This window comes from Schistocerca nitens, chromosome 1, assembly GCF_023898315.1.
Source record: "Schistocerca nitens isolate TAMUIC-IGC-003100 chromosome 1, iqSchNite1.1, whole genome shotgun sequence".
Lineage (NCBI taxonomy): Eukaryota > Metazoa > Arthropoda > Insecta > Orthoptera > Acrididae > Schistocerca > Schistocerca nitens.
In genome coordinates, this window is record NC_064614.1 from 759,876,943 (window position 1) to 759,892,277 (window position 15,335).

A 15,335-nucleotide genomic window follows, 5' to 3' on the forward strand; every position below is an offset into this window, starting at 1 on the left:
GTTTCCCCCATACATAAGGCTACACATACCTATTTCTCCCTGTCACATTGTGACAAGTACACTAGGCTCTCGATAATCCGGCCATTCCTGGCACATACGGGTGCCGGATTATTGAGTGCCTGAAATTTAGTTTATTCATTTATTTTGTTTTTTATTTATTTTGAAAACATAGGGGATGTAGTGTACTGTACTTTATTAAACCGAAGGATAAAATTTTAAAACATAGAGGATATAATTTATTAAATCAAAAACATATTAATTTTCAAAGAAAACTTAGGTCTTGAGTGTATACTGTACATAATTAAACAGTCGTATTCCTCACTATGAAACATGTCCCTAATTTTTAACTGCCGCAATGATGATAAGCAATGCTGGCATGCTTTATCATGCAACCGCTTTACAAGCATTACATTGATACTGCCTGTATCTGGTTGTTGCATAATGTTCTCCAGGAAGACCTCGGCAGCTTCAGCACCAGCAGTGTGAGAAATCTTCACGCTCTCTCCTCCTGTGTCCTCCTCTTCATCACTTTCATCATTGCTTTCTTTCATGCTTTTGATTATTTCTCCGTCTGTTAAAGTTTGGTCCGTATCAGTTTTCCTCATTCAGCCATGTAGTAACATCTTCATCATAAATTTCTTCTCCTTCTGTTAGGTTGTGGAATATGTTGGTGTACAAAGTAACTGATAATTCCAAATGACTGGCTCATCGCTGTTACTGATCCAAATCGGCATCAATGGATGGCCACAATTTTCTGCAGTTCTTCATTATGGTAGCGCTCTACACTTTATCCCATGCTTTAGCTGCTTGGAAAACATCATCACGTATGTTAATTGCTTTCCATGCCTTCAGCATACTCTCGATATAGTCGTTTTCAGTTCCGTTCAGCAAGGAGACGAGAAGTGAATGTTGATAATGACGTTTAATTGAATCCAAAATTTCCTGAGGCTGAATTAGGGCTGCCACGTTGGTTGGGAGAAAGAGTGCTTGTACATGTATACCATTGGTCTTTTGAGAAATATCTGAAGGATGACTGGGAGCATTGTCAATTATAAGGATAGCTTTCAGTGGAAGCTTTTTCTTCTTTAGCTCTTTTCTCACTGCTGGTACAAATGTTTCATGGAACTACTGAGAGAATATCTGTCTGTCCGTTCACACTTTCTTCTGAGCGCAATGCTGCACTGGTAGACTATTTATGTCAGTGTGTTGAAAACAATGTGGATGTTGGGATTTTCCAATCACCATAAGCGGTAGTTTATGACTCCCATTTGCATTACAACACGCCATTAATGTTACACGTTTTTTTCTGTTCCTTGTAACATGAGCTTCCTTCTCCTTCTTGGTAGCTAATGTTTTTTAAGGGAGCATCTCGTAAAAGAGTCCTGTTTCATCAGCATTGTACAAGGCATCAGCAGTTGAATCTTCTTCCTCTATTATATTTCATATCTTGCTTACAAACTCATCAGCAGCCTTATCGTTAGCTGAGCGACTTTCCTTGGTGACTGTCAGCTGCCGAATGCCATGTCTTTTTTTCCAGTTTGATAGCCAACCTTTGCTCACTGCAAACAAGTTACTACCGCCAAGTTGTTTGTTAAATTCTGCAGCTTTTTCCTTTATAATCAGGCCACAGACTGGAATTCCTTCACTGCATTGTTGTATGAACCATCTATAAACATCTACGTCCAGTTCTTCATTCTCACTCTTTCGCATAACCTTCCATTTTCCCAACTGACTATCCATTTGCGTTGAGTCCTGTCGAATAACATCATCTTCCTTTTTGATGTCATAAATAGTTGCAAATCCAACACTGAACATAGCAGCAATGGCTTTCTGCGAAGAACCTTGATTTAACTTATCTAAAATTTCGAGTTTCTGCTTGAGGTCTAGCGTAACGTCTTTCCTTTTAGAAGACATGATCCCAAACTGTAAAGAAAGCTACAATTTCAAATACAGTATATAAAGCATTGTTTAACTAAGCATTGTTATGTACGATAATTCATTGTGCATGTGTCTTTGGATGTGCAACGGATTACTGAGGGCCAGATTAGTTAGAGTCTAGTGTACTTGAATGTATGGGTTCAACAGAGCAATAGAATCTGGCACTTTCAAGGTTTGTGGCCTGTAGCACCATACATTACTCTGTATACCCGGATCTTAACAAAGTTACAGACCGGACTTAACAAAGTTATTGACTGAAGTGGTCATCTGTTCTGGTAACTGACTGGAGAATCTAGTAAGCCTCATCTATGTTTTTATACATCAAGGTCTGTGCTCTTTTGCTAACATGAAGAGGCATAAAAAAACAGACCAGTAAGCCACCCCAGAGTCTCTTTTCACCATCACCACCACATTTTCCTCCTTTAACCCAACATCCATGCTTTTCTGTAGTCTCCAACCAAAGTGACCTGAAAAATCTTAGCTTGACCCTGCTGCCGTTTCACTATTGTACACAGCCACTCTTGTAACACGAAATGGATGACCTCAAAATCCTGCATAACCCCTGATGTGAGAGTGAGCTTCTAAAGTATGTCACAACCTACATCAGGTTACAACACTGCAGTGCACTAATATCATGGGATAAACAAGGACTAATTTTTTTTTCCATTTCAATTCATATTACATCTTACATTTTTAACCACACCTTTTTTGTGGCAGTAGTATTTAGTTTATATAGAATAAACACCAAACTTCAGATGTGTGACAAACTGACCACTAAATACATTCAATGTACACACCATCATGATCTTTATTACATAGCATTAAAGGATTTACAGATGTTCCGGGCTGAAAGTAACAGAAACTGAACCAAAATTTAATTGTACAAAGCAACTAACACTGCAAATATGTATAAAATTTAATTTCACATAATTAAAGCAGACTCAGCATTAAAAGAACATGGAAAATATTTAACTACAGCTGATGCAGCAGATATGACAAATAGTACAAAATTTATGTTAGAAAGCTATCAAATCTACAAAGGAACTTTATGAATAGTGGGCCTGTACAATCACTAATACCTTAGTTTAGCAGTGTCTATACCTGTGGTGAAACTTCCTGACAGAATAAAAAACTGTGTCAGACTGGGACTCGAGCCTGCACCCATGCCTTTTACTGAGTGAGATGCCGAGGCAATACTCCTGATCTGCCATCACAGATTCAATGGTCAGGTACCTTTTTCTTATTTTCTAAAGTTCACAAAAGCTCTCCTGCATACCTTGTTGGATTAATGATCCTAAAAGAAAGCATACTGATGGGAAATGGCTTAGCAACAGTCTAGGGGTTGTTTCCAGGATGAATCTTACACTCTATAGTGGAGTGTGTGCTGATTTGACTGGTTGCGGCCATAAACATATAGCTACATTTTCAACACTGACCTGCACAATCAAGAGTCAATATTGCTCACAGTGTTTCTGATGTAGAATACATCGGACTGTAACACTTGTGCCAGCTTGATGATACTATTCAGACATGAGTGGAAGCTCACGTCTTCGGCAAGATATCGAGGATATTTGAAAAAATATTTTAAAAAAGCAGTTCATGCTATGGTCATGAAAATATTTTGTACATCTGCAATACTGCTTTGTTAATCATTTACATTGGTGCAGGGAGTAACCACGTTCCAGTCACAGAGCTATTTGCAAATACAACACAGAAACTGATGAAGCCTTAAAGCCTGACTGTCTGAAACAGACTGGTTATCAAATATGACTGTAGAATTATAACTAGTGGCTGTAAAATATTTAGAGGGAAAAGTGATCTTAAATGCCTTCATAAGTCAAGCAGCAATGAAAATAGCATAAACCAAGTGATATCATTTTCCATCCCACTAATGTTGTGCATATATAGTTAAAAACCCTGTCGTTGAATTGATGGAGATAGGTATTACAACTATAGGAAGATGTGTACTGCACAAAGATTTTACAATCTATTGCTGATAACACAATAAAGAAATGTTTCATAGTGCAGTTTAACACTGTGTACAAAACTTTGTACATATTCCTCTCAGTTGACCAGAGGGGAAAAAAAGTGTCATCCATATGTCACATATGATCTAAATCAGTTAAACAAATTATTAATTACAGTGAAGTGATTCTATAATTTCAGCTTTCTGTAGTCAAAGCGTACAACTACTCTTCAACCGCTGAACAACTGTAACTTATAAATGTGTTCATTAATTTGTGCAATGAACCATGTACTACAAACATTTTGTAATCAAGGTGTCCTGCCGTCTATATGAAGCTGAGGAATGCCTTTATTTGTATATACATATAAAAGGTTGCCTGTTTTATTATTTATTTCATTTTCACCAGACCAGCCCTCATTGGTAACAAGAAGAGGACACACTGAAAACCAATTAAAACTTTAAAAACCTATGAGGGCAAACAGTAAATTCACAACTGCTGACAATGAGCTTGTAGACTGGTGCCACTCTGGCTAAATAAAATAATAAAACTAGCAGCTTTGCCTATGTACATATGTGTCATTCATCAAGAACAAAGTACTGAATCATTCACTGGATGGAGAGCATTATTTTGAAGAGGATACAATACTGTCTTCACAAGATTTCCATGTACATTGTGCATAACTGATAAACCATCACGTTTCAAATCAGCATCCATTTATATGCCATAGCTTTTTATTAGCTCATTTTGTTTCCAAAAAATCAAATGTCACAAATTATTTAGGGGTAATCGGAGGGAACAGCTATTCCCAAATTTTGGCAAATCTCATAGTGTGCTCTCAATTATTCCTTTTTTAGGATATCAGTTTTAAACAACAGTAATACCCCTACAGCAAAAAATGAAATCTAACTACATACATTAAGTTCAGAACCCAGCAGCATGACACTTATCTCAGACAGAAAAACAGCAAATAATGGACACCACAAATGTGACAGTTAAATCTATTTTGCAATGGTACAAATGTTCATCATTTACGGCAAAAATCCAGAAGGGAATTAATTATTTTATCTATTTTCATTCTTTTAAATGAGGTTAACTCTAAACTGCCTGTTAATGGGCTTAAAATCAGCAAGAGCAAGCGGTTTTGTGAAAACTGTCTCCTGCAAACATTTTCTTCCTTTTTGTCACAGGGAAATAGTATAATCTAGTACAGAAAGAAATTCTGCCCACCAAATTCTATGTAGTCACTTGCTTCCTTTTCACTTTTCCTGTCTCTACTTCTAAGAATGGTGTTCACATCTTATTTTGACGAAAGACTGGTTCATAATACCAAGTTACACATGGGAAACTATGTTTATCAGCAAAATATACATGTCACACAGTGTCACATCAAGAAAAACAGGGAACCAGAAGGCATTTCAAGTCCAGGGTAAGGTATTAAATTTCAGGACATCCCACAAGGCACAGCCACTTGAAATACAGCAGCAGGAAAGGCAAAAATCTACGTGAAAATTAATATTAAGAGAGTTACTGCAGGGAAATAAAGTAAAAATCAGGACATCAACAAAAATGGAAGTGATAAACAGCTCAAATTTTGTGTGTTGTATACATGTACTGTTTACATGTAATTTTGTTGTCAAAAATTTTTCAATACATATAACCCTATTATGCCCATCATGGAGTTTCCAAGATAATACAAAACTATGATGACAACATGGAACTGAGTACAAACGCAACGGAAATATTCAAAGTTGTCAACTTCTTAGTTTCTATGATCACTTTAAATCTGTCTTGTTTTGACACAGAAATGGAAATAGTTTTAAACAGTATGACACATTCAGTGATGCATCACCTGACGAAGATGGCAAATATCAAGTCAAGTCAATGGAAAAAAAAAAAAAATTCTATTCAGTAAATATTACACACACAAAAAAATGTTTACAGGGAACACTCAGTCTTTTTCACATATAAAAAGAAATCACTGAAGTGTTTGTGCGCAGTCAAACAAGGTGATATAAAACTGAAGTAATGCATGTTGTACAAAAATAATTATGTTTAAAAGGACTGCCATGCAGCATTACAAATTTACACTATGACTAGGTTGAATTATGAGATTTATGTGCAAAATACATATAAACATACTAATCTATTGGCACTCTACTTAACTTATGGATTTACTGTAAATTCAACTCTAAACAGTTCTGTATAGCAATGAGAAATATTCAGTTACTGGAGATGATACTGCAGGGAATACAAATAACCCTCTTTCATGTAACAGATTATGTTGTGATGAGATTGGAAAACAAACATGTATTACAGGAGGAGTTGGTCTATTGAATTATTACTTTGTAACTTAGAGATAAAAGTAGTACATGATCATGAGGAAAGGTTACCAGTAACATTGCTGACATTTGTTTTCCAATTTTTACAGAACTTATCTAATCAACTACCTGATGCAACTGAAAACCAACTGCTCTTATTTCTAAAACTTCCACATAAATAGTCAACAAGATAAATACATAATAAATATTACTAAAAACCTATCTTAAAAGCAGGCAATATCAAGTCTCAAACATTTATTACCAAAACTGTTTCCATTATGCTTGGAGCAAGCACACTGAAACATCACCTGCCAATAGAGAGACAGGGATCATTTTATTCACACTGTTGCAAGCACTCATTTTTAATGACAAAATCTAAAAACAAACATCACATTAGATAATTCCCAGTACTCATACTGGGTAATTTATATAAGCATAAACCACATACACAAAATCAATGTCTTCGTCATGAACTTCAGTTCTTTTTCTGTTTCACTTTTGGGTCGGAAGATGGTACAAGTGTAGAAATGTGTTTAAAATATTTCCGGAATAAAGGGTGGCATCTCAATCCAGGAATCATAACAATAGTTGTCACTGCAAATAACCAAAACATAATTCATTAATACAAGTTTGTGGCGTTTCTTTCCAAACATGTACCAATGTTCTGAACTTACCCAGTATATAAGTCAGAAGCAAATTATTCATCACGTTCCCCAGCCAAGCGAGAAATGTCAGGACAACAACAACAGATGTGTAATACTGAAACCAAAATAATTTAGAATTAGTGTTTCAAATAGTGAGACACCCAGATTTTCTGCATGAGACATTTCCTTTGTTACTAGCAATGTACCTTTTGCAACAAGTGAAACCTCTAAAATCTGTTGTAGGACATAGTATGCAAATTGTTAATTTTTTGTTATCTTATTAGTTCAAAATAGAGATTACTCACATTTTAAAAGTTGCAGCCTATTTATGAGCTACTAAATTAGAGATATTCTACCAAGGTGAACAGAATAATGTGGCATGTCTAATGACTGGAATGTCATTAGATCTTGTAACGGCTAACAGATGGGTCGCTAAAATGTGTAGTATCAATACATACGATCACTGGTATTCAAACATGCCTCCATCTACGAAGCCATGCTGACATTGGAGATTCCACATGATCCAGTGTAATGGGTGAAAACTGTCACTGGTAAATTACTACAGGCAATAAAGTGGTGACAATAGAGAGCACTATTAACTACTACCAACACCAACTCCTCGTAGGCCCCATTGCAGCAAATTACCCACCAATTAAATCCTCGACATAAACCAATGAATAGTTGCATCAGGGTATGGAAGCCACTGCCCACTCACATACATTTATTCATCAAAGGACATCTAGATTAGTACATGCATAGGAACAGTGCTATTGGATGACTGAAGTTGATATTTATAAGGTCATCTGAACCAATGAATCATAATGTAAGCTGATGGCAGATACAAATATTTCTAAAACCACAAGAGGTGATGCACCCCCTTACCAACAGAAAATTGTTCAGACAGATAGTGAAGGCACTCTATATGAGGAATTTTTCAGCAGGATAAAATAGGGCTCCTCGTGAGTCTGCTGTTGCCTCACTGGCTAACAATACAGGAATCTATTACTATTGTCTGATCATGTGCATCCATTCATTCATTACTGCCTCCTGCAAGGAACCTGTACAGTTGGTAAGACAATGTGCTACACCATCACTCCCAAATTGTATCACAATGGTTTGAGGAAAAATCTACAGATATTAGGGCAAGTATCTGGTCTTCCAAGTTGCCTGATGTAACTCCTACTGAGCACATCCAGAACCACAGGTCAGGGGAGACTTACTGGACGGGACGAGAGGGAAAGACTGATTATTGGGGACTGAACAGTAAAAGATTTGGAAACCTAAGAGCTTAAAGGCAGAAGGAAGGATTATATGCAAGGCGGAGATTACTGAAAAAACATAATGTACGAGTTAATATGAGTGAAAAGCTATGTGCATAGTATGTAACAGAGATGGAGGGGGACAGCAAAAAATGAAACATGTAGAACACAGAAATGGAGTAAGAAATGAGTAGTTACTCTCAAGAAATGCTGAGATGGAAGAAATTAATATAAATTAAGGCCAGGTGGATGGCGAGAACCAAGAACACATTGTAGCATTAGTCCTCACCTGCAGAGTTCTGAGAAATTGGTGTCTGGGGGAAGAATCCAGATGGGCGTGCTGTGAAACCAGCACTGAGGTCACAACTGTGATGATGTAGAGCATGCTCTGCAACATGACATTGTGTGTTACCGGTATACACCCTCTGCTTATGTCCATTCATCCTAATTGATAACTGGGTTCATGCCAATGTAAAAGGCTGAACAGCGTTAACGTAACAGCTGGTATATGATGTGTCATTTCGCAGGTGACACTCCCTTTGATAGTATATGTTTTTCCGTTTTTTGAGTTACACGTTGGTATAGGTGGTGGTAAGAGGGTGCACAGGCCAATTCTTGCAGAGGGGACAGTCACAGGGGTAGGAACCATAGGGTAGGGTGACTGGTGCAAGAGGAGCATAGGGTCTGACAAGGATGTTTTGGAGATTGGGAAGGTTGAGCATGCTCTACAACATGACAGTCATGACCTCAGTACCTGTTTCATCTCATGTGCCTTTTGGATTCTTCCTCCAGACACCAGTTTCTCAGAACTCCACAGATGTGGGAACCAGCACCACAACATGTCCTCGGTTCTCACCATCCACCTGGCCTTAATTTATGTTAATTTCTTCCATCTCAGCATTTCTTGAGCGTAACTACTACTTTCTTCACTTTGTTTTAGTTTCGTACATGTTTCATCTTTTGCCGTTCCCCTCCCACCTCTTCTACGTACTATACACTTAACCTTTCACTCTTATTAACTCGTGTACTCCCCCCCCCCTCCACCCCCCACCACCCCAGTAATCTCTTGTCTTGCATATTACCTTTTCTTCCACCTTTAAGTTCTTAGGTTTCCAAATCTCGCCCCATGCAGTCCCCAACAATCAGTCTTTCCCTCTCATCCTGTCCGTTAAGTCTCCCTTGACCAGCAGTTCAAGGCGACTTTTCCGAAAGCTACCTCTTTTCCTAAATCTGTTCCGTCCTTCTCTTTCACCCCTCTTCCTTCCCCTTCAATCCTTCCGCTGAAAGAAGGAGCCACTGGCTCCACAAGCTCAGAATAGTGTAACCTTCTTTTATGCGTGTGTTTTTCTGCCACCACTTGGGTGAGTAGATTTTATTTATCTAATTACATTATATTGTCAAAAATTAATTATTTTCATTGTTATATTTTCATTTTAAGTACTTTTCTTCTTTTTTTTGTTGTCTTCTACATAAATTATCACATTTGGAGTCGGAAACTGTAACTTTCATTTTCCATATTTCAAAGTTTAGTTCACCATTTTATATCAAAATCACATAAATCCATATTTTCAATGCTATGTTATATGAAACTGATCTTTTTATAAAGTGTAACAGCATAAAAAAAATCATTAAATGACACTTCAAAGCGTGATTACTGTCCTTGGAGTGGCTGAGTGAAAAACATAAATCGTATAATTTGAAGCAGCCTAGTCTTTCAGATAGACTGCAAGTGTTGTTTCCCAGGGATTGTGGGAAGAGGAAAATAAACAAAGTCTCTTCCAGGGAGTGAAGCACTGACATGATTTCAGAGTGGTGCAAGCGGGGGAGCAGTTTTCAACATGCTGTCCACTGATGTCAACATACCCTTCCCCATTTATAAACACGCTGTTAACAAATATGATACTTGTCTATAGTAATGATCATCATATTAAATTAAGGCAGCTGAAGTACTACATCTAGTGGTGTGAACAATACGATTGCAACATTAAACATTTCCTCATTGTTATAATCTAGTGTTTTGTTGAACATGCAATGTCCAACTTGCACATCCACAAGTAGTACGCTAGCCATATGTATAACTTCACGTCCATATCATTCACTGTTGATAACAAGGTTTGCCACTACGCATCATTGTGTTATTTATGCTCCTACATTCTTTCATGTACAAAAGTTGTGTATCTCAGTCTGTGTGCATAGGGTTTGCTAAAGGATAAGCAACCATTGTGTTTCAAATTGCAAAAATATATTGACGATTTCCCACACAAGTGTTCTTAGGGAAATAGCGGAAAGGTCGGGGAAGAAGGCCAGTGTTCACTCTGTCTGCTTGCCGGGGGTCTCATCCGAGATGTGGAGGAGGCCCTGCCGGCGGCGATAGAGAGCACTGGGTGCACCCGACTGCAAATTGTTGCTCATGTCGGCACCAATGACTCCTGCCGTCTGGGTTCAGAGGTCATCCTCAGTTCATACAGGCGGTTGACGGAGATGGTGAAGGCAGAAAGCCTCGCTCGAGGGGTGGAATCTTAGCTAACTATTTGTAGTATCATTCCCAGAACCGATCGAGGTCCTCTGGTTTGGAGCTGAGGCTCAGACGATTCTGCGGAGATCTGGGGTGCAAATTTCTCGACCTCTGCTATCGGGTGGAGAAATGTAGGGCCCCCCTGAATAGGTCAGTCGTGCACTACACGCAGGAAGCAGCTACAAGTGTAGTGGAGTACGTGTGGAGTGCACATGTGGGTTTTTTAGGTTAGAGAATTCCCTCTCCCTAGGCCCGACAAGACGCCTCCTGAGACGGGGCAAGATAGGAGTAGGCAAAATGCAACACGGAAAAACAATATTAATGTGCTAATAGTAAACTGCAGGAGCGTCTATAGAAAGGTCCCAGAACTGCTCTCATTCTTAAACGGTCACAATGCCCACATAGTACTAGGGACAGAAAGTTGGCTGAAACCAGATGTAACCAGTAATGAAATTCTGATCTCAGACTGGAATGTATACTGCAGAGACAGGCTGGACAGTGAAGGGGGAGGCGTGTTTATAGCGATAAGAAGTGCAATAGTATCGAAGGAAATTGACGGAGATCTGAAATGTGAAATAATTTGGGTGAAGGTCACGGTTAAAGCAGGCTCAGACATGGTAATTGGATAGGCCCCCTGGCCTAGCAGCTGTTGTGGCTGAGCACCTGAAGGATAATTTGGAAAATATTTCAAGTAGATTTCCCCACCATGTTATAGTTCTGGGGGGAGATTTTAATTTGCCGGATATAGACTGGGAGACTCAAACGTTCATAACAGGTGGCAGGGACAAAGAATCCAGCGAAATTTTTTTAAGTGCTTTATCTGAAAACTAACTTGAGCAGTTAAACAGAGAACCGACTCGTGGCGATAACATATTAGACCTTCTGGTGACAAACAGACCCGAAGTATTTGAAATAGTTAACGCAGACCACGGAATCAGCGATCATAAAGTGGTTACTGCATCAATGATTTCAGGCGTAAATAGAAATATTAAAAAAGGTAGGAAGATTTTTCTGTTTAGCAAAAGTGACAAAAAGCAGATTTCAGAGTACCTGATGGCTCAACACAAAAGTTTTGTCCCGAGTACAGATAGTGTTGAGGATCAGTGGACAAAGTTCAAAACCATCGTACAATATGCATTAGATGAGTATATGCCAAGCAAGATCATAAGAGATGGAAAAGAGCCACCATGGTACAACAACTGAGTTAGAAAACTGCTATGGAAGCAAAGGGAACTTCACAGCAAACATAAACATAGCCAAAGCCTTGCAGGCAAACAAAAATTAAGCGAAGCGAAATGTAGTGTGAGCAGGGCTATGCGAGAGGCGTTCAATGAATTCGAAAGTAAAGTTCTATGTACTGACTTGGCAGAAAATCCTAAGAAATTTTCGTCTTATGTAAAAGCGGTAGGTGGATCAAAACAAAATGTCCAGACACTCTGTGACCAAAATGGTACTGAAACAGAGGATGACAGACTAAAGGCCGAAATACTAAATGTCTTTTTCCACAGCTGTTTCACAGAGGAAGACTGCACTGTAGTTCCTTCTCTAGATTGTCGCACAGATGACAAAACGGTAGATATCGAAATAAGACAACAGAGGGATAGAGAAACAATTAAAATCGCTCAAAAGAGGAAAGGCCGCTGGACCTGATGGGATACAAGTTCGATTTTACACAGAGTACACGAAGGAACTTGCCCCCCTTCTTGCAGCGGTGTGCCGTAGGTCTCTAGAAGAGCGTAGCGTTCCAAAGGATTGGAAAAAGGCACAGGTCATCCCCGTTTTCAAGAAGGGACGTCGAACAGATGTTCGATTTTACACAGAGTACACGAAGGAACTTGCCCCCTTCTTGCAGCGGTGTGCCGTAGGTCTCTAAAAGAGCGTAGCGTTCCAAAGGATTGGAAAAAGGCACAGGTCATCCCCGTTTTCAAGAAGGGACGTCGAACAGATGTTCGATTTTACACAGAGTACATGGAGGAACTTGCCCCCCTTCTTGCAGCGGTGTGCCGTAGGTCTCTAGAAGAGCGTAGCGTTCCAAAGGATTGGAAAAAGGCACAGGTCATCCCCGTTTTCAAGAAGGGACGTCGAACAGATGTGCAGAACTATAGACCTATATCTCTAACAACGATCACTTGTAGAATTTTGGAACACGTATTATGTTAGAGTATAATGACTTTTCTGGAGACTAGAAATCTACTATGTAGGAATCAGCATGGATTTCGAAAAAGACGATCATGTGAAACCTCGCGCTATTCGTCCACGGGACTCAGAGGGCCATAGACACGGGTTCACAGGTAGATGCCGTGTTTCTTGACTTCCGCAAGGCATTCCATACAGTTCCCAACAGTCGTTTAATGAACAAAGTAAGAGCATATGGACTATCAGAACAATTGTGTGACTGGATTGAAGAGTTCCTAGATAACAGAACACAGTATGTCATTCTCAATGGAGAAAAGTCTTCCAAAGTAAGAGTGATGTCAGGTGTGCCGCAGGGGAGTGTCGTAGGACCGTTGCTATTCACAATATACATAAATGACCTTGTGGATGACATCACAAGTTCACTGAGGCTTTTTGCGGATGATGCTGTGGTATATCGAGAGGTTTTAACAATGGAAAATTGTACTGAAATGCAGGAGGATCTGCAGCGAATTGACGCATGGTGCAGGGAATGGCAACTGAATCTCAATGTAGACAAGTATAATGTGCTGTGAATACATAGAAAGAAAGATCCCCTATCATTTAGCTACAATATAGCAGGTCAGCAACTAGAAGCAGTTAACTCCATAAATTATCTGGGAGTACGCATTAGGAGTGATTTAAAATGGAATGATCATATAAAAATGATCGTCGGTAAAGCAGATGCCAGACTGAGATTCATTGGAAGAATCCTAAGGAAATGCAATCCGAAAAGGGGTTGATAGAAGAGAGAGAGAAGATCCAACGGAGAGCAGCGCGCTTCATTACAGGATCATTTAGTAATCGCGAAAGCGTTACGGAGATGATAGATAAACTCCAGTGGAAGACTCTGCAGGAGAGACGCTCAGTAGCTTGGTACAGGCTTTTGTTGAAGCTTCGAGAACATACCTTCACAGAGGAGTCAAGCAGTATATTGCTCCCTCCTACGTATATCTCGCAAAGAGACCATGAGGATAAAATCAGAGAGATTAGAGCCCACACAGAGGCATACTGACAATCCTTCTTTCCACGAACAATACAAGACTGGAATAGAAGGGAGAACCGATAGAGGTACCCTCCGACACACACTGTCAGGTGGCTTGCGGAGTATGGATGTAGATGTAGCTGTAGATGTGTACAGATGGTAAAGTATTATGTTGTAATGCTTGTGAAAAATCCATGTCAACTGAGCAACAGTTTCTAGTAATCACAGAGCATATCTGCCACAAAACAAAGATTTGTGTTGAACCATTTGTGTGGATATACTTTTATGGAAATTAAATAACCCAGCATTTAAAAGCTTCTACGGAAGTATTCAGGCAAACATATTCCTGACAAATCTACACTCAGAAAAAACTATGTATATATGGTTCTCGGGCGAGACGTCGGATGTCATAGTGCAAACTCCACAATATTTCGTCAGCGCAACTGGCCGACATCTTCAGGTGCGACGAACACACTGCTAAGGCAGGACCAGGGCCCGCTATTTATGCCAGTTTTAGGCAGGAAGTGCGCATGCGTGGAGGCGCCAAATTCGATGGCCAATAGCGACGATATCAGCTGGTAGCTGGAAGGACAGTAACGCCACCTACAGGATGAAGAACCAAATACTTCGGCGCACGCGCGGAGGCTGCCGCCGCTGGTCTGCGCTGCCATCGGCGGCCCCAGCGACCTCTGTCAGAAGCTGCAAGCGCGGAGGCTGCCGCTGTTACTCTGCGCTGCCATCGGCCGCCCCAGCGACCTCCGACGGAAGCCGCAAGCAAAACTGCGCATCCACGTAGGCGCCTTGATTATTCTCCCGTTGTCAACAGAATATTTATGTTGCTGTTATTAAGGAAGCAGTGGAAATACGTAGCTCAACGAATCTTGTAAACAGAGACACGGGCTTTCAGCTTAGTACAGCTTGGGATCCAGCACTGGCCAGATTGAAGTCGCTTCGAGCAGAGAGGAATACTATTGGTCATGAGACTGACGACGATTCGCCAGCAACATAAATATTCTGTTGACAACGGAAGAATAATCAAGGCGCCTAGGTGGACGCGCAGTTTTGCTTGCGGCTTCCGTCGGAGGTCGCTGGGGCGGCCGATGGCAGCGCAGAGTAACAGCGGCAGCCTCCGCGCTTGCAGCTTCTGACAGAGGTCGCTGGGGCCGCCGATGGCAGCGCAGACCAGCGGCGGCAGCCTCCGCGCGTGCGCCGAAGTATTTGGTTCTTCATCCTGTAGGTGGCGTTACTGTCCTTCCAGCTACCAGCTGATATCGTCGCTATTGGCCATCGAATTTGGCACCTCCACGCATGCGCACTTCCTGCCTAAAACTGGCATAAATAGGGGGCCCTGGTCCTGCCTTAGCAGTGTGTTCGTCGCACCTGAAGATGTCGGCCAGTTGCGCTGATGAAATATTGTGGAGTTTGCACTATGACATCCGACGTCTCGCCCGAAAACCATATATAGAACACGTCCGTCGGGAAAGCCTCAAGCAACACAGAAAAAACTATGTCTACAGCATTTACAATGATTGTTTGG

At 40.3% G+C, this 15,335-nt stretch overlaps 1 protein-coding gene across 1 annotated transcript in view; it reads right to left on the reverse strand.

Moving 5' to 3' along the window:
• Window positions 1-6,463: 6,463 nt before the first annotated feature.
• LOC126261001 (ADP-ribosylation factor-like protein 6-interacting protein 1) overlaps window positions 6,464-15,335 on the reverse strand; it is a 67,652-nt gene continuing 58,780 nt past the window's right edge. Inside the window, exons 4-5 of the mRNA XM_049958501.1 lie at window positions 6,898-6,982; window positions 6,464-6,817 (exon numbers count right to left, since the gene is read on the reverse strand). Coding sequence (XP_049814458.1) covers window positions 6,699-6,817; window positions 6,898-6,982 — 204 coding nt within the window. The 3' untranslated portion in view covers window positions 6,464-6,698. The remainder of the gene's footprint in view (window positions 6,818-6,897; window positions 6,983-15,335) is intronic.